Genomic DNA, 23217 nt, shown 5'->3' on the forward strand with positions numbered 1-23217 from the left:
CAATGCTGCAGAGCCACACCCCTTTTTACAGCAATGCTGCAGACCCACCCAACTTATTAGAGCAATGCTGCAGAGCCACACCACTTTTTACAGCAATGCCACAGAGCCACCCATCTTATTACCGCAATGCCACAGAGCCACACCATTTATTTCAGAAATGCCAAAAAGATACGCCACGGCACTTACTACCGCAATGCCGCAAAGCAGCACCACTTATTACAGTATTGCCACCCAACTTATCACAGCATTGCGCAGAGCAACACCACTTATCTCAGCAATGCCGGAGAGCCGGGCCACTAAAATGCATCAATGCCGGAGAGCTAAATCACTTATTAGAGCAATGCCACAGAGCCACCCAACTTATTACGGCAATGCCGCAGAGCCACCCAACTTATTACAGCAATGCAGCAGAGCTACCCATCTTATTAAGGCAATGCCGCAGAGCCACCCAACTTATTACAGCAATGCCGCAGAGCCACCCAACTTATTACAGTAATGCCGCAGAGCCACCCAACTTATTACAGCAATGCCGCAGAGCCACACCACTTATTACGGCAATGCCGCAGAACCACGCCTCTTTATATAGCAATACTGCAGAGCTGCTCAGCAATGGTAGTCTCCCAGGCCAGATCCATAGGAGGCGGCACTGTAATACGTATATATACATAATATGTGCACATGATGGGAGACACTGTGTAAGGGCACACCTTGCCGACAATGAGGATCACAGTCTCCCGCAGAGGGGTACCTCTGTCATTAAACAGTACAAACCAATATGGCCTCCACAGCCCAGGCAGCGGGGACTTACTTATGCCTCCTGATTATCCAGCCATATATTCAGGGGATGCTGAACCTCACCCAGCTTTCCCAAGACAAATATGCAACGGGAGAAGCAGAAGTGACTGAGATTTACTGGTGATCTTTATGGATGCAGCGCAGCCCTGCACGGTACAGGCCGAGGAGTAATAGAGGGAGACAGGACAGAAGTAATGGAGCACACAAGGAAAGTCTCCCAGGACCCCCGCCACCCAACACCAAGCAGACCCCGCCCACCTCTACCTCGCAGACTCCGCACACCTCTACTCCGCCCACCTCCACATTGCAGACCCCGCCTACCTCCACCCTGCAGACCCCGCCCACCACCACATCACAGACCCCCCCCCACCACCACCACGAACCGCCATGTACTCACGGTGCGGCGTCTCGTTACGGTTCCAGATAATGAAGGGTTTCTTAGGTTTCAAGGCCTCATCCGGTTTCTTGGCAGAGACCTAGACATGTAGGGAGAGATACACAGTGACCGGCTGTCCTCACACTGCTGTGCTCTTAGCTCCCTGGTCTGGATGAAGGTTCCCATCCAATGACAGGAAGCAGAGATCTTACACACTGTGAGAAATTCACTTTATTGGTCCCTCACCATTTTCCTGAAAAAGCCGCTCTTGGACTTCTTGCTATCCGCCGCCTTGGTCCTCACCCCGATGTGCTTCATGTAGGCGGCTATGGCGTGGACGATGGCGGAGCTATAGGGAGCGGAACACAGGGCGATCATTGTACCCATCCCCAATATATGTGACCCCCCCCCCCATCATCGCGCCCCCGATTACCCCCTGGGGACCCCTCAGCAATAACCCCCACAGGACCGCGGGGTCAGCACTGGTCACTGGATACAGTCAGGCACTGTTACCCCCACTACATCCCCTTTAAAGAGGAAACCTGAAAGTCAATATCCAACCCACTAAAAGGCCATGATCTGCTGCTGGGATGTCACACGTGGCTTTGACTCTCTAAGGGCTCGGACATTGACTTTCAGAGAGATCATTTACATACATTTCTTTCAGGGAGCACGGACACGTTACATGCAGAGACACGAGGTCGGGAGCCCCCCCCACCCTCTTACCTTTTCTCCTCGTCCGTAGAGACGTTTGGGCTGTAAAATAACAAGCAAAAACATCAGAAAACACAGAAATCACAGAGACATCCAGAGTGCAAGAGAAACCTAGGGTGAGGCCCCCTAGTGACTGTAAGTGTGCATCACATACATAGCACCCAATGTCACCACTGGGCTATACAGTGTGATAATAAGACACTAACTGACACTATCTGACACCAACTGACACTATCTGACACTAACTGACACTAACTGACACTAACTGACACTAACTGACACTATCTGACACTATTTGACACTATTTGACACTATTTGACACCAACTAACACCAACTAACACCAATGGACACTAACTGACACTAACTGACACTATCTGACACTATTTGACACTATTTGACACTATTTGACACCAACTAACACCAACTAACACCAATGGACACTAACTGACACTAACTGACACTATCTGACACTATCTGACACTATTTGACACCAACTAACACCAACTAACACCAACGGACACTAACTGACACCAATGGATACTATCTGACACTATCTGACACTAACTGACACTATTTGACACTATCTGACACTAACTGACACTAACTGACACCAACTAACACCAACGGACACTAACTGACACCAATGGATACTATCTGACACTATCTGACACTAACTGACACTAACTGACACTAACTGACACTATCTGACACTATCTGACACTATCTGACACTATCTGACACCAACTAACACCAACTGACACCAATGGATACTATCTGACACTATCTGACACTAACTGACACTAACTGACACTAACTGACACTGACACTAACTGACACTATCTGACACCAATGGACACTATCTGACACTATCTGACACTATCTGACACTATCTGACACTATTTGACACCAACTAACACCAACTAACACCAACGGACACTAACTGACACCAATGGATACTATCTGACACTATCTGACACTATCTGACACTAACTGACACTAACTGACACTATCTGACACTATCTGACACTAACTGACACTAACTGACACTATTTGACACCAACTAACACCAACGGACACTAACTGACACCAATGGATACTATCTGACACTAACTGACACTAACTGACACTAACTGACACTATCTGACACTATCTGACACTATCTGACACTATGTGACACTATCTGACACCAACTAACACCAACTAACACCAACTGACACTAACTGACACCAATGGATACTATCTGACACTATCTGACACTATCTGACACTATCTGACACTATCTGACACTAACTGACACTAACTGACACTGACACTAACTGACACTATCTGACACCAATGGACAATATCTGACACTATCTGACACTATCTGACACTAACTGACACTAACTGACACTATTTGACACCAACTAACACCAACGGACACTAACTGACACCAATGGATACTATCTGACACTATCTGACACTGACACTAACTGACACTAACTGACACTATCTGACACTATCTGACACTATCTGACACTATCTGACACTATCTGACACTAACGGACACTAACGGACACTAACGGACACCATCTGACACCATCTGACACCATCTGACACTATCTGACACTATCTGACACTATCTGACACTAACTGACACTAACTGACACTAACTGACACTATCTGACACTATATGACACTATATGACACTATCTGACACTAACGGACACCATCTGACACCATCTGACACTATCTGACACTAACTGACACTAACTGACACTATATGACACTATATGACACTATCTGACACTATCTGACACTATCTGACACTATCTGACACTATCTGACACTAACTGACACTAACTGACACTATCTGACACTAACTGACATTAACTGACACTATCTGACACTATCTGACACTATCTGACACTATCTGACACTATCTGACACTAACTGACACTATATGACACTATATGACACTATATGACACTATATGACACTATATGACACTATATGACACTATCTGACACTATCTGACACTAACGGACACCATCTGACACCATCTGACACTATCTGACACTAACTGACACTAACTGACACTATATGACACTATATGACACTATCTGACACTATCTGACACTATCTGACACTAACTGACACTATCTGACACTAACTGACATTAACTGACACTATCTGACACTATCTGACACTATCTGACACTATCTGACACCAACGGACACTAACGGACACCATCTGACACCATCTGACACTATCTGACACTATCTGACACTAACTGACACTATATGACACTATATGACACTATATGACACTATCTGACACTATCTGACACTAACTGACACTAACTGACACTATCTGATACTATCTGACACTATCTGACACTATTTGACACCAACGGACACCATCTGACACCATCTGACACCAACTGACACTAACTGACACTATCTGACACTATATGACACTATATGACACTATATGACACTATCTGACACTATCTGACACTATCTGACACTATTTGACACCAACGGACACTAACTGACACCATCTGACACCATCTGACACTATCTGACACTATCTGACACTATCTGACACTAACTGACACTATATGACACTATATGACACTATATGACACTATCTGACACTATCTGACACTAACTGACACTATCTGACACTAACTGACACTAACTGACACTATCTGACACTATCTGACACTATCTGACACTAACTGACACTAACTGACACTATATGACACTATATGACACTATCTGACACTATCTGACACTATCTGACACTAACTGACACTATCTGACACTAACTGACACTATCTGACACTATCTGACACTATCTGACACTATCTGACACCAACGGACACTAACGGACACCATCTGACACCATCTGACACTATCTGACACTATCTGACACTATCTGACACTAACTGACACTATATGACACTATATGACACTATATGACACTATATGACACTATCTGACACTATTTGACACTAACTGACACTAACTGACACTATCTGACACTATCTGACACTATCTGACACTATTTGACACCAACGGACACTAACTGACACCATCTGACACCATCTGACACCATCTGACACTAACTGACACTATCTGACACTAACTGACACTATATGACACTATCTGACACTAACTGACACTATTTGACACCAACGGACACTAACTGACACCATCTGACACCATCTGACACTATCTGACACTAACTGACACTATATGACACTATCTGACACTAACTGACACTATCTGACACGAACTGACACTATCTGACACTAACTGACACTATCTGACACTATCTGACACTATCTGACACTAACTGACACTATCTGACACTAACTGACACTATCTGACACTATCTGACACTAACTGACACTATCTGACACTATCTGACACTATCTGACACTATCTGACACTAACTGACACTAACTGACACTAACTGACACCAACGGACACTAACTGACACTATCTGACACTAACTGACACTATCTGACACTATCTGACACTATCTGACACTAACTGACACCAATGGACACTAACTGACACTATCTGACACTAACTGACACTAACTGACACTATTTGACACTATCTGACACTATCTGACACCAATGGACACTAACTGACACTATCTGACACTAACTGACACTATCTGACACTAACTGACACTATCTGACACTATCTGACACTAACTGACACTAACTGACACTATCTGACACTAACTGACACTAACTGACACCAATGGACACTATCTGACACTAACTGACACTGACACTATCTGACACTAACTGACACTATCTGACACTAACTGACACTAACTGACACTAACTGACACTAACTGACACTATCTGACACTAACTGACACTAACTGACACTAACTGACACTATCTGACACTATCTGACACTATCTGACACTATCTGACACCAATGGACACTAACTGACACTAACTGACACTATCTGACACTATTTGACACTAACTGACACTAACTGACACTATCTGACACTAACTGACACCAACGGACACTAACTGACACCAATGGATACTATCTGACACTATCTCACACTATATGACACTATCTGACACTATCTGACACTAACTGACACTAACTGACACTATCTGACACTATCTGACACTATCTGACACTATCTGACACTATCTGACACTATCTGACACTATCTGACACTAACTGACACCAACGGACAAAAATGGACACTAACTGACACTAACTGACACTAACTGACACTAACTGACACTAACTGACACTATCTGACACTATCTGACACTATCTGACACTATCTGACACTAACTGACACCAATGGACACTAACTGACACTAACTGACACTAACTGACACTATCTGACACTATTTGACACTAACTGACACTAACTGACACTATCTGACACTAACTGACACTAACTGACACCAACGGACACTAACTGACACCAATGGATACTATCTGACACTATCTGACACTATATGACACTATCTGACACTATATGACACTATCTGACACTATCTGACACTAACTGACACTAACTGACACTATCTGACACTATCTGACACTATCTGACACTATCTGACACTATCTGACACTATCTGACACTATCTGACACTATCTGACACTAACTGACACTAACTGACACCAACGGACAAAAATGGACACTAACTGACACTAACTGACACTATCTGACACTATCTGACACCAACTAACACCAACTAACACCAACTAACACCAACTGACACCAACTGACACTAACTGACACCAATGGATACTATCTGACACTATCTGACACTATCTGACACTATCTGACACTATCTGACACTATCTGACACTAACTGACACTAACTGACACTAACTGACACTAACTGACACTAACTGACACTATCTGACACTATCTGACACTACCTGACACTATCTGACACTAACTGACACTATCTGACACTAACTGACACTATCTGACACTATCTGACACTATATGACACCAACTAACACCAACTAACACCAACTGACACCAACTGACACCAACTGACACCAATGGATACTATCTGACACTATCTGACACTATCTGACACTATCTGACACTAACTGACACTAACTGACACTAACTGACACTATCTGACACTAACTGACACTATCTGACACTATCTGACACTAACTGACACTAACTGACACTAACTGACACTAACTGACACTATCTGACACTATCTGACACCAACTAACACCAACTAACACCAACTGACACCAACTGACACTAACTGACACCAATGGATACTATCTGACACTATCTGACACTATCTGACACTATCTGACACTATCTGACACTAACTGACACCAACGGACAAAAATGGACACTAACTGACACTAACTGACACTAACTGACACCAACGGACACCAACGGACACTATCTGACACTATCTGACACTATCTGACACTAACTGACACTATCTGACACTATCTGACACTATTTGACACTATTTGACACTATTTGACACTATCTGACACTACCTGACACTACCTGACACTACCTGACACCAACGGACACCAACGGACACTATCTGACACTATCTGACACTATTTGACACTATTTGACACTATCTGACACTACCTGACACCAACGGACACCAACGGACACTATCTGACACTATCTGACACTATCTGACACTACCTGACCCTACCTGACCCTACCTGACCCTACCTGACCCTAACTGACCCTAACTGACCCTAACTGACACTAACTGACACTAACTGACACTAACTGACACTATCTGACACTATCTGACACTATCTGACACTATCTGACACTATTTGACACCAACTAACACCAACTAACACCAACGGACACTAACTGTCACCAATGGATACTATCTGACACCAACGGACACCAACGGACACTATCTGACACTATCTGACACTATCTGACACTATCTGACACTATCTGACACTATCCGACACTAACTGACACTAACTGACACTAACTGACACTAACTGACACTATCTGACACTATCTGACACTATCTGACACTATCTGACACTATCTGACACTATCTGACACTATCTGACACTATCTGACACTATCTGACACTATTTGACACCAACTAACACCAACTAACACCAACGGACACTAACTGACACCAATGGATACTATCTGACACTAACTGACACTATTTGACACCAACTAACACCAACTAACACCAACGGACACTAACTGACACCAATGGATACTATCTGACACTATCTGACACTAACTGACACTAACTGACACTATCTGACACTATCTGACACTAACTGACACTATCTGACACTATCTGACACTATCTGACACCAACTAACACCAACTAACACCAACTGACACCAACTGACACTAACTGACACCAATGGATACTATCTGACACTATCTGACACTAACTGACACTAACTGACACTGACACTAACTGACACTATCTGACACCAATGGACACTATCTGACACTATCTGACACTAGCTGACACTATTTGACACCAACTAACACCAACGGACACTAACTGACACCAATGGATACTATCTGACACTATCTGACACTGACACTAACTGACACTAACTGACACTAACTGACACTATCTGACACTATCTGACACTATATGACACTATCTGACACTATCTGACACTATCTGACACTAACTGACACTAACTGACACTATCTGACACTATCTGACACTATTTGACACCAACGGACACTAACTGACACTATCTGACACTAACTGACACTATCTGACACTATCTGACACTAACTGACACTATCTGACACTATCTGACACTAACTGACACTATCTGACACTAACTGACACTATCTGACACTATCTGACACTATCTGACACTAACTGACACTATCTGACACTATCTGACACTATCTGACACTATCTGACACTATCTGACACTAACTGATACTAACTGACACTATCTGACACTATCTGACACTATCTGACACTATCTGACACTATTTGACAACAACTAACACCAACTAACACCAACGGACACTAACTGACACCAATGGATACTATCTGACACTATCTGACACTATCTGACACTAACTGACACTAACTGACACTAACTGACACTATCTGACACTATCTGACACTATCTGACACTATCTGACACTAACTGACACTACCTGACACTACCTGACACTATCTGACACTATCTGACACTATCTGACACTATCTGACACTAACTGACACTAACTGACACTATCTGACACTATCTGACACTATCTGACACTATTTGACACCAACTAACACCAACTAACACCAACGGACACTAACTGACACCAATGGATACTATCTGACACTATCTGACACTATCTGACACTATCTGACACTATCTGACACTAACTGACACTACCTGACACTACCTGACACTACCTGACACTACTTGACACTACCTGACACTAACTGACACTAACTGACACTACCTGACACTAACTGACACTAACTGACACCAACGGACACTATCTGACACTAACTGACACTATCTGAAACTAACGGACACTAACTGACACTAACTGACACTAACTGACACTATCTGACACTAACGGACACTAACGGACACTATCTGACACTATCGGACACTAACTGACACTAACTGACACTAACTGACACCAACTGACACCAACTGACACCAACTGACACCAACTGACACTATCTGACACTATCTGACACTATCTGACACTATCTGACACTAACTGACACCAATGGACACTAACTGACACTAACTGACACTAACTGACACTATCTGACACTATCTGACACTAACTGACACCAACGGACACTAACTGACACCAATGGATACTATCTGACACTATCTCACACTATATGACACTATCTGACACTATCTGACACTAACTGACACTAACTGACACTATCTGACACTATCTGACACTATCTGACACTATCTGACACTATCTGACACTATCTGACACTAACTGACACCAACGGACAAAAATGGACACTAACTGACACTAACTGACACTATCTGACATTATTTGACACTATCTGACACTATTTGACACTAACTGACACTAACTGACACTAACTGACACTATCTGACACTAACTGACACTAACTGACACTATCTGACACTATCTGACACTATCTGACACTAACTGACACCAATGGACACTAACTGACACCAATGGACACTAACTGACACTAACTGACACTATCTGACACTATTTGACACTAACTGACACTAACTGACACTATCTGACACTAACTGACACTATCTGACACTATCTGACACCAACTAACACCAACTAACACCAACTGACACCAACTGACACTAACTGACACCAATGGATACTATCTGACACTATCTGACACTATCTGACACTATCTGACACTAACTGACACTAACTGACACTAACTGACACTAACTGACACTATCTGACACTATCTGACACTACCTGACACTATCTGACACTATCTGACACTAACTGACACTATCTGACACTATCTGACACTAACTGACACTATCTGACACTAACTGACACTAACTGACACTATCTGACACTATCTGACACTATCTGACACTAACTGACACTATCTGACACTATCTGACACTATCTGACACCAACTAACACCAACTAACACCAACTGACACCAACTGACACTAACTGACACCAATGGATACTATCTGACACTATCTGACACTAACTGACACTAACTGACACTGACACTAACTGACACTATCTGACACCAATGGACACTATCTGACACTATCTGACACTAGCTGACACTATTTGACACCAACTAACACCAACGGACACTAACTGACACCAATGGATACTATCTGACACTATCTGACACTGACACTAACTGACACTAACTGACACTAACTGACACTATCTGACACTATCTGACACTATATGACACTATCTGACACTATCTGACACTATCTGACACTAACTGACACTAACTGACACTATCTGACACTATCTGACACTATTTGACACCAACGGACACTAACTGACACTATCTGACACTAACTGACACTATCTGACACTAACTGACACTATCTGACACTAACTGACACTATCTGACACTAACTGACACTATCTGACACTAACTGACACTAACTGACACTATTTGACACCAACGGACACTAACTGACACTATCTGACACTAACTGACACTATCTGACACTATCTGACACTAACTGACACTATCTGACACTATCTGACACTAACTGACACTATCTGACACTAACTGACACTATCTGACACTATCTGACACTATCTGACACTATCTGACACTATCTGACACTAACTGACACCAACGGACACTAACTGACACCAATGGACACTATCTGACACTAACTGACACTAACTGACACTATCTGACACTAACTGACACTATCTGACACTATCTGACACTATCTGACACCAATGGACACTAACTGACACTATCTGACACTATTTGACACTATCTGACACTATCTGACACTATCTGACACTATCTGACACTATCTGACACTATCTGACACTATCTGACACTAACTGACACTAACTGACACTATCTGACACTATCTGACACTATCTGACACTATCTGACACTATTTGACAACAACTAACACCAACTAACACCAACGGACACTAACTGACACCAATGGATACTATCTGACACTATCTGACACTATCTGACACTAACTGACACTAACTGACACTAACTGACACTATCTGACACTATCTGACACTATCTGACACTATCTGACACTAACTGACACTAACTGACACTAACTGACACCAACGGACACCAATGGACACTAACTGACACTAACTGACACTATCTGACATTATTTGACACTATCTGACACTATTTGACACTAACTGACACTAACTGACACTAACTGACACTATCTGACACTATCTGACACTATCTGACACTAACTGACACTATCTGACACTATCTGACACTATCTGACACTATCTGACACTATTTGACACCAACTAACACCAACTAACACCAACGGACACTAACTGACACCAATGGATACTATCTGACACTATCTGACACTATCTGACACTATCTGACACTATCTGACACTATCTGACACTAACTGACACTACCTGACACTACCTGACACTACCTGACACTACTTGACACTACCTGACACTAACTGACACTAACTGACACTAACTGACACTAACTGACACTAACTGACACCAACGGACACTATCTGACACTAACTGACACTAACTGACACTATCTGACACTAACGGACACTAACGGACACTATCTGACACTATCGGACACTAACTGACACTAACTGACACTAACTGACACCAACTGACACCAACTGACACCAACTGACACCAACTGACACCAACTGACACCAACTGACACTATCTGACACTAACTGACACTAACTGACACTAACTGACACCAATGGACACTAACTGACACTAACTGACACTAACTGACACTATCTGACACTATCTGACACTAACTGACACCAACGGACACTAACTGACACCAATGGATACTATCTGACACTATCTCACACTATATGACACTATCTGACACTATCTGACACTAACTGACACTAACTGACACTATCTGACACTATCTGACACTATCTGACACTATCTGACACTATCTGACACTATCTGACACTATCTGACACTATCTGACACTAACTGACACCAACGGACAAAAATGGACACTAACTGACACTAACTGACACTATCTGACATTATTTGACACTATCTGACACTATTTGACACTAACTGACACTAACTGACACTAACTGACACTATCTGACACTAACTGACACTAACTGACACTATCTGACACTATCTGACACTAACTGACACCAATGGACACTAACTGACACCAATGGACACTATTTGACACTAACTGACACTAACTGACACTATCTGACACTAACTGACACTATCTGACACTATCTGACACCAACTAACACCAACTAACACCAACTGACACCAACTGACACTAACTGACACCAATGGATACTATCTGACACTATCTGACACTATCTGACACTATCTGACACTAACTGACACTAACTGACACTAACTGACACTATCTGACACTATCTGACACTATCTGACACTACCTGACACTATCTGACACTAACTGACACTATCTGACACTAACTGACACTATCTGACACTATCTGACACTAACTGACACTATCTGACACTATCTGACACTATATGACACCAACTAACACCAACTAACACCAACTGACACCAACTGACACTAACTGACACCAATGGATACTATCTGACACTATCTGACACTATCTGACACTATCTGACACTAACTGACACTAACTGACACTAACTGACACTAACTGACACTAACTGACACTAACTGACACTATCTGACACTATCTGACACTAACTGACACTAACTGACACTATCTGACACTATCTGACACCAACTAACACCAACTAACACCAACTGACACCAACTGACACTAACTGACACCAATGGATACTATCTGACACTATCTGACACTAACTGACACTAACTGACACTAACTGACACTAACTGACACTATCTGACACTATCTGACACTAACTGACACTATCTGACACTATCTGACACTATATGACACCAACTAACACCAACTAACACCAACTGACACCAACTGACACTAACTGACACCAATGGATACTATCTGACACTATCTGACACTATCTGACACTATCTGACACTAACTGACACTAACTGACACTAACTGACACTAACTGACACTAACTGACACTATCTGACACTATCTGACACTAACTGACACTAACTGACACTATCTGACACTATCTGACACCAACTAACACCAACTAACACCAACTGACACCAACTGACACTAACTGACACCAATGGATACTATCTGACACTATCTGACACTATCTGACACTAACTGACACTAACTGACACTAACTGACACTATCTGACACTATCTGACACTACCTGACACTATCTGACACTAACTGACACTATCTGACACTAACTGACACTATCTGACACTATCTGACACTATCTGACACTAACTGACACTATCTGACACTATCTGACACTATTTGACACTACCTGACACCAACGGACACCAACGGACACTATCTGACACTATCTGACACTATCTGACACTATCTGACACTATCTGACACTAACTAACACTATCTGACACTATCTGACACTATTTGACACTATTTGACACTATCTGACACTACCTGACACCAACGGACACCAACGGACACTATCTGACACTATCTGACACTATTTGACACTATTTGACACTATCTGACACTACCTGACACCAACGGACACCAACGGACACTACCTGACCCTACCTGACCCTACCTGACCCTACCTGACCCTAACTGACCCTAACTGACACTATCTGACACTATCTGACACTATCTGACACTATCTGACACTATCTGACACTATCTGACACTATTTGACACCAACTAACACCAACTAACACCAACGGACACTAACTGTCACCAATGGATACTATCTGACACTATCTGACACTATCTGACACTATCTGACACTATCTGACACTATCTGACACTACCTGACACCAACGGACACCAACGGACACCAACGGACACTATCTGACACTATCTGACACTATCTGACACTAACTGACACTAACTGACACTAACTGACACTAACTGACACTAACTGACACTAACTGACACTATCTGACACTATCTGACACTATCTGACACTATCTGACACTACCTGACACCAACGGACACCAACGGACACTATCTGACACTATCTGACACTATCTGACACTAACTGACACTAACTGACACTAACTGACACTAACTGACACTAACTGACACTAACTGACACTATCTGACACTATCTGACACTATCTGACACTAACTGACACTAACTGACACTATCTGACACTATCTGACACTATCTGACACTATCTGACACTATCTGACACTATCTGACACTATTTGACACCAACTAACACCAACTAACACCAACGGACACTAACTGACACCAATGGATACTATCTGACACTAACTGACACTATTTGACACCAACTAACACCAACTAACACCAACTGACACCAACTGACACTAACTGACACCAATGGATACTATCTGACACTATCTGACACTATCTGACACTAACTGACACTAACTGACACTGACACTAACTGACACTATCTGACACCAATGGACACTATCTGACACTATCTGACACTAGCTGACACTATTTGACACCAACTAACACCAACGGACACTAACTGACACCAATGGATACTATCTGACACTATCTGACACTGACACTAACTGACACTAACTGACACTATCTGACACTATCTGACACTATATGACACTATCTGACACTATCTGACACTAACTGACACTATCTGACACTATCTGACACTATTTGACACCAACGGACACTAACTGACACTATCTGACACTAACTGACACTATCTGACACTAACTGACACTATCTGACACTATCTGACACTAACTGACACTATTTGACACCAACGGACACTAACTGACACTATCTGACACTAACTGACACTATCTGACACTATCTGACACTAACTGACACTATCTGACACTATCTGACACTAACTGACACTATCTGACACTAACTGACACTAACTGACACTATCTGACACTATCTGACACTATCTGACACTATCTGACACTATCTGACACTATCTGACACTATCTGACACCAACGGACACCAACGGACACTAACTGACACCAATGGACACTATCTGACACTAACTGACACTGACACTATCTGACACTAACTGACACTAACTGACACTAACTGACACTATCTGACACTATCTGACACCAATGGACACTAACTGACACTAACTGACACTATCTGACACTAACTGACACTAACTGACACTATCTGACACTATCTGACACTATCTGACACTATCTGACACTATCTGACACTATCTGACACTATCTGACACTAACTGACACTATCTGACACTATCTGACACTATCTGACACTATTTGACACCAACTAACACCAACTAACACCAACGGACACTAACTGACACCAATGGATACTATCTGACACTATCTGACACTATCTGACACTAACTGACACTAACTGACACTAACTGACACTATCTGACACTATCTGACACTATCTGACACTATCTGACACTATCTGACACTATCTGACACTAACTGACACCAACGGACACCAACGGACACCAATGGACACTAACTGACACTAACTGACACTATCTGACATTATTTGACACTATCTGACACTATTTGACACTAACTGACACTAACTGACACTAACTGACACTATCTGACACTATCTGACACTATCTGACACTATCTGACACTAACTGACACTAACTGACACTAACTGACACTAACTGACACTAACTGACACTAACTGACACTATCTGACACTATCTGACACTATCTGACACTATCTGACACTATTTGACACCAACTAACACCAACTAACACCAACGGACACTAACTGACACCAATGGATACTATCTGACACTATCTGACACTATCTGACACTATCTGACACTACCTGACACTACCTGACACTACCTGACACTAACTGACACTAACTGACACTAACTGACACTAACTGACACTATCTGAAACTAACGGACACTAACTGACACTAACTGACACTAACTGACACTATCTGACACTATCTGACACTAACGGACACTAACTGACACTATCTGACACTATCGGACACTAACTGACACTAACTGACACCAACTGACACCAACTGACACCAACTGACACCAACTGACACTATCTGACACTATCTGACACTATCTGACACTACCTGACACTATCTGACACTACCTGACACTATCTGACACTATCTGACACTACCTGACACTACCTGACACTACCTGACACTATCTGACACTAACTGACACTATCTGACACTATCTGACACTATCTGACACTAACTGACACTATCTGACACTACCTGACACCAACGGACACCAACGGACACTATCTGACACTATCTGACACTATCTGACACTATCTGACACTATCTGACACTATCTGACACTATCTGACACTATCTGACACTACCTGACCCTACCTGACCCTACCTGACCCTAACTGACCCTAACTGACACTAACTGACACTAACTGACACTAACTGACACTAACTGACACTATCTGACACTATCTGACACTATCTGACACTATCTGACACTATTTGACACTATTTGACACCAACTAACACCAACGGACACTAACTGTCACCAATGGATACTATCTGACACTAACGGACACCAACGGACACTATCTGACACTATCTGACACTATCTGACACTATCTGACACTATCTGACACTAACTGACACTAACTGACACTAACTGACACTATCTGACACTATCTGACACTATCTGACACTATCTGACACTATCTGACACTATCTGACACTATCTGACACTATCTGACACTATCTGACACTATCTGACACTATCTGACACTATCTGACACTATCTGACACTAACTGACACTATCTGACACTATCTGACACTATCTGACACTATCTGACACCAACTGACACTAACTGACACTAACTGACACTAACTGACACCAACTGACACCAACTGACACCAATGGATACTATCTGACACTAACTGACACTATTTGACACCAACTAACACCAACGGACACTAACTGACACCAATGGATACTATCTGACACTATCTGACACTATCTGACACTATCTGACACCAACGGACACTATCTGACACTATCTGACACTACCTGACACTACCTGACACTACCTGACACTATCTGACACTAACTGACACTACCTGACACTACCTGACACTAACTGACATTACCTGACACTACCTGACACTACCTGACACTACCTGACACTAACGGACACTACCTGACACTACCTGACACTACCGGACACTAACGGACACTAACGGACACTAACGGACACTAACGGACACTATTTGACACTAACTGACACTACCTGACACTACCTGACACTATCTGACACTATCTGACACTACCTGACACTATCTGACACTATCTGACACTAACTGACACTAACTGACACTATCTGACACTATCTGACACTAACTGACACCAACTGACACCAACTGACACCAACTGACACCAACTGACACTAACTGACACTAACTGACACTACCTGACACTACCTGACACTATCTGACACTAACTGACACTATTTGACACTAACTGACACTACCTGACACTACCTGACACTATCTGACACTAACTGACACTATCTGACACTAACTGACACTATCTGACACTATCTGACACTAACTGACACTATCTGACACTATCTGACACTACCTGACACTATCTGACACTATCTGACACTATCTGACACTATCTGACACTAACTGACACCAACTGACACCAACTGACACCAACTGACACCAACTGACACTACCTGACACTATCTGACACTATCTGACACTAACGGACACTACCTGACACTACCTGACACTACCTGACACTATCTGACACTATCTGACACTACCTGACACTAACTGACACTATCTGACACTATCTGACACTAACTGACACTAACTGACACTATCTGACACTATCTGACACTAACTGACACTAACTGACACTATCTGACACTAACTGACACTACCTGACACTACCTGACACTACCTGACACTAACTGACACTATCTGACACTAACTGACACTAACTGACACTATCTGACACTATCTGACACTACCTGACACTACCTGACACTATCTGACACTAACTGACACTAACTGACACTATCTGACACTATCTGACACTAACTGACACTAACTGACACTAACTGACACTAACTGACACTAACTGACACTAACTGACACTATCTGACACTATCTGACACTATCTGACACTATCTGACACTATCTGACACTATCTGACACTATCTGACACTATCTGACACTAACTGACACTATCTGACACTATCTGACACTACCTGACACTACCTGACACTACCTGACACTATCTGACACTACCTGACACTACCTGACACTATCTGACACTAACGGACACTACCTGACACTACCTGACACTACCTGACACTATCTGACACTACCTGACACTAACTGACACTATCTGACACTATCTGACACTATCTGACACTAACTGACACTAACTGACACTATCTGACACTAACTGACACTAACTGACACTAACTGACACTATCTGACAATAACGGATAATGACTGAAAGACAAGCGTCCGTTTTTTCAGCCAGGAAACGTTAAGGTATCAGTTACACATCCAGTTACACATCCTGGGGATTAACCCCTCGCACGCCCGGGGCCCCGGGCTCTGTGCAGGCAGGCAGGCGGGGGCGATGCAGCCGGCAGGGGAAGGGTTAAGCCGCGTGGGACACAGAGTGTGTTCCCAGGGGTGCGGAGGGTTAATGGAAGGTCCTGACTTTCCCAGCCGGGGAGTTATATATAGACGCACAGCTGGATGGGGGGGAGGGGGGGGGGGTCTGGTCTGCTCTCCCATCCCTAACCCGAAGCCTTTCCAGGATGTGTGGGACTACAACCCCCAGCATTGCAGAGGAAGAATGGAGATGGCAGAACATACAGCAGATAAAAGGCAAAACAAACGACGAAATATTACCCCCTCCTCTATCCTCACTGCATGTCACCCAGCTTTCCCTCCCCTCCTGTATCCTCACTGCATGTCACCCAGCTTTCCCTCCCCTCCTGTATCCTCACTGCATGTCACCCAGCTTTCCCTCCCCTCCTGTATCCTCACTGCATGTCACCCAGCTTTCCCTCCCCTCCTGTATCCTCACTGCATGTCACCCAGCTTTCCCTCCCCTCCTGTATCCTCACTGCATGTCACCCAGCTTTCCCTCCCCTCCTGTGTATACTCACTGCATGTCACCCAGCTTTCCCTCTCCTCCTGTGTATACTCACTGCATGTCACCCAGCTTTCCCTCCCCTCCTGTATCCTCACTGCATGTCACCCAGCTTTCCCTCCCCTCCTGTATCCTCACTGCATGTCACCCAGCTTTCCCTCCCCTCCTGAGTATACTCACTGCATGTCACCCAGCTTTCCCTCCCCTCCTGTGTATACTCACTGCATGTCACCCAGCTTTCCCTCCCCTCCTGTGCATACTCACTGCATGTCACCCAGCTTTCCCTCCCCTCCTGTGTATAGTCACTGCATGTCACCCAGCTTTCCCTCCCCTCCTGTATCCTCACTGCATGTCCCCTCCTGTATCCTCACTGCATGTCACCCAGCTTTCCCTCCCCTCCTGTGTATACTCACTGCATGTCACCCAGCTTTCCCTCCCCTCCTGTGTATACTCACTGCATGTCACCCAGCTTTCCCTCCCCTCCTGTGCATACTCACTGCATGTCACCCAGCTTTCCCTCCTCTCCTGTGTATACTCACTGCATGTCACCCAGCTTTCCCTCCCCTCCTGTGTATAGTCACTGCATGTCACCCAGCTTTCCCTCCCCTCCTGTATCCTCACTGCATGTCACCCAGCTTTCCCTCTCCTCCTGTGTATACTCACTGCATGTCACCCAGCTTTCCCTCCCCTCCTGTGTATACTCACTGCATGTCACCCAGCTTTCCCTCCCCTCCTGTGCATACTCACTGCATGTCACCCAGCTTTCCCTCCTCTCCTGTGTATACTCACTGCATGTCACCCAGCTTTCCCTCCCCTCCTGTGTATAGTCACTGCATGTCACCCAGCTTTCCCTTCCCTCCTGTGTATACTCACTGCATGTCACCCAGCTTTCCCTCTCCTCCTGTGTATACTCACTGCATGCCACCCAGCTTTCCCTCTCCTCCTGTGTATACTCACTGCATGTCACCCAGCTTTCCCTCTCCTCCTGTGTATACTCACTGCATGTCACCCAGCTTTCCCTCCCCTCCGGTGTATACTCACTGCATGTCACTCAGCTTTCCCTCCCCTCCGGTGTATACTCACTGCATTTAACCCAGCTTTCCCTCTCCTCCTGTGTATACTCACTGCATGTCACCCAGCTTTCCCTCCCCTCCGGTGTATACTCACTGCATGTCACTCAGCTTTCCCTCCCCTCCGGTGTATACTCACTGCATGTCACCCAGCTTTCCCTCCCCTCCGGTGTATACTCACTGCATGTCACCCAGCTTTCCCTCCCCTCCGGTGTATACTCACTGCATTTAACCCAGCTTTCCCTCTCCTCCTGTGTATACTCACTGCATGTCACTCAGCTTTCCCTCCCCTCCGGTGTATACTCACTGCATTTAACCCAGCTTTCCCTCTCCTCCTGTGTATACTCACTGCATGTCACTCAGCTTTCCCTCCCCTCCGGTGTATACTCACTGCATTTAACCCAGCTTTCCCTCCCCTCCTGTGCATACTCACTGTATGTCATCCAGCTTTCCCTCCCCTCCTGTGCATACTCACTGTATGTCACCCAGCTTTCCCTCCCCTCCGGTGTATACTCACTGCATGTCACCCAGCTTTCCCTCCCCTCCTGTGTATAGTCACTGCATGTCACCCAGCTTTCCCTCCCCTCCTGTGCATACTCACTGTATGTCATCCAGCTTTCCCAGGAGCCGCTCGGCCAGCTGCTTCTCTTTGGATTGTAATATGTGTCGGTCGTTGGTCCGGTAGGACTCCAGCTCACTCAGCTCCAGCTCCCCGGGGGTCATCCCCAGCACCCGCTTAGCCCTAGGGACACAACGCAAGAGTGAGGATACAGGAGGAGGAGGGGCCAGACTCTACAGGAGGAGGAGGAGGGGCCAGACTCTACAGGAGGAGGAGGAGGAGGGGCCAGACTCTACAGGAGGAGGAGGAGGAGGGGCCAGACTCTACAGGAGGAGGAGGAGGAGGGGCCAGACTCTACAGGAGGAGGAGGAGGAGGGGCCAGACTCTACAGGAGGAGGAGGAGGAGGGGCCAGACTCTACAGGAGGAGGGGCCAGACTCTACAGGAGGAGGAGGAGGAGGGGCCAGACTCTACAGGAGGAGGAGGGGGAGGGGCCAGACTCTACAGGAGGAGGAGGGGCCAGACTCTACAGGAGGAGGAGGAGGGGCCAGACTCTACAGGAGGAGGAGGAGGAGGAGGGGGGGCCAGACTCTACAGGAGGAGGAGGAGGAGGGGCCAGACTCTACAGGAGGAGGAGGAGGAGGAGGGGGGGCCAGACTCTACAGGAGGAGGAGGAGGAGGGGCCAGACTCTACAGGAGGAGGAGGAGGAGGGGCCAGACTCTACAGGAGGAGGAGGAGGAGGGGCCAGACTCTACAGGAGGAGGAGGAGGAGGGGCCAGACTCTACAGGAGGAGGAGGAGGAGGGGCCAGACTCTACAGGAGGAGGAGGAGGAGGGGCCAGACTCTACAGGAGGAGGAGGAGGAGGGGCCAGACTCTACAGGAGGAGGAGGAGGAGGGGCCAGACTCTACAGGAGGAGGAGGAGGAGGGGCCAGACTCTACAGGAGGAGGGGCCAGACTCTACAGGAGGAGGAGGAGGAGGGGCCAGACTCTACAGGAGGAGGAGGAGGAGGGGCCTGACTCTACAGGAGGAGGAGGAGGAGGGGCCTGACTCTACAGGAGGAGGAGGAGGAGGGGCCTGACTCTACAGGAGGAGGAGCAGGGGCCTGACTCTACAGGAGGAGGAGTCCCACTATACAGGAGGAGGAGGAGCCCCACTATACAGGAGGGGGAGGAGCCCCACTATACAGGAGGGGGAGGAGCCCCACTACACAGGAGGGGGAAGGGCCTGACTCCACAGGAGGAGCAGGGGCCTGACTCTACAGGAGGAGGAGGAGCCTGACTCTACAGGAGGAGGAGGGGCCTGACTCTACAGGAGGAGGAGGAGCCTGACTCTACAGGAGGAGGAGGAGCCTGACTCTACAGGAGGAGGAGGAGCCCCACTATACAGGAGGAGGAGGAGCCCCACTATACAGGAGGAGGAGGAGCCCCACTATACAGGAGGAGGAGAAGCCCCACTATACAGGAGGAGGAGAAGCCCCACTATACAGGAGGAGGAGGAGCCCAACTATACAGGAGGAGGAGGAGCCCCACTATACAGGAGGAGGAGGAGCCCCACTATACAGGAGGAGGAGGAGCCCCACTATACAGGAGGAGGAGAAGCCCCACTATACAGGAGGGGGAGGAGCCCCACTATACAGGAGGAGGAGCCCCACTATACAGGAGGAGGAGGACCCCTACTATACAGGAGGAGCCGCCCCACTATACAGGAGGGGGAGGAGCCCCACTATACAGGAGGAGGAGGAGTCCCACTATACAGGAGGAGGAG

At 45.4% G+C, this 23217-nt stretch overlaps 1 protein-coding gene across 6 annotated transcripts in view; it reads right to left on the reverse strand.

Annotated features, from left to right (window-relative positions):
- The window catches only part of ARHGEF1 (Rho guanine nucleotide exchange factor 1), a 62135-nt gene that overhangs the window by 18945 nt on the left and 19973 nt on the right, over positions 1 to 23217 (reverse strand). For all 6 annotated transcript variants that reach the window (XM_072113782.1, XM_072113780.1, XM_072113781.1 and 3 more), the window contains exons 8-11: positions 21493 to 21633; positions 1898 to 1927; positions 1418 to 1520; positions 1193 to 1271 (exon numbers count right to left, since the gene is read on the reverse strand). In XM_072113782.1, the coding sequence (XP_071969883.1) occupies positions 1193 to 1271; positions 1418 to 1520; positions 1898 to 1927; positions 21493 to 21633 (353 nt within the window). The remainder of the gene's footprint in view (positions 1 to 1192; positions 1272 to 1417; positions 1521 to 1897; positions 1928 to 21492; positions 21634 to 23217) is intronic.

This window comes from Engystomops pustulosus, chromosome 6 (genome assembly GCF_040894005.1).
Source record: "Engystomops pustulosus chromosome 6, aEngPut4.maternal, whole genome shotgun sequence".
Taxonomy (NCBI): Eukaryota; Metazoa; Chordata; class Amphibia; order Anura; family Leptodactylidae; genus Engystomops; species Engystomops pustulosus.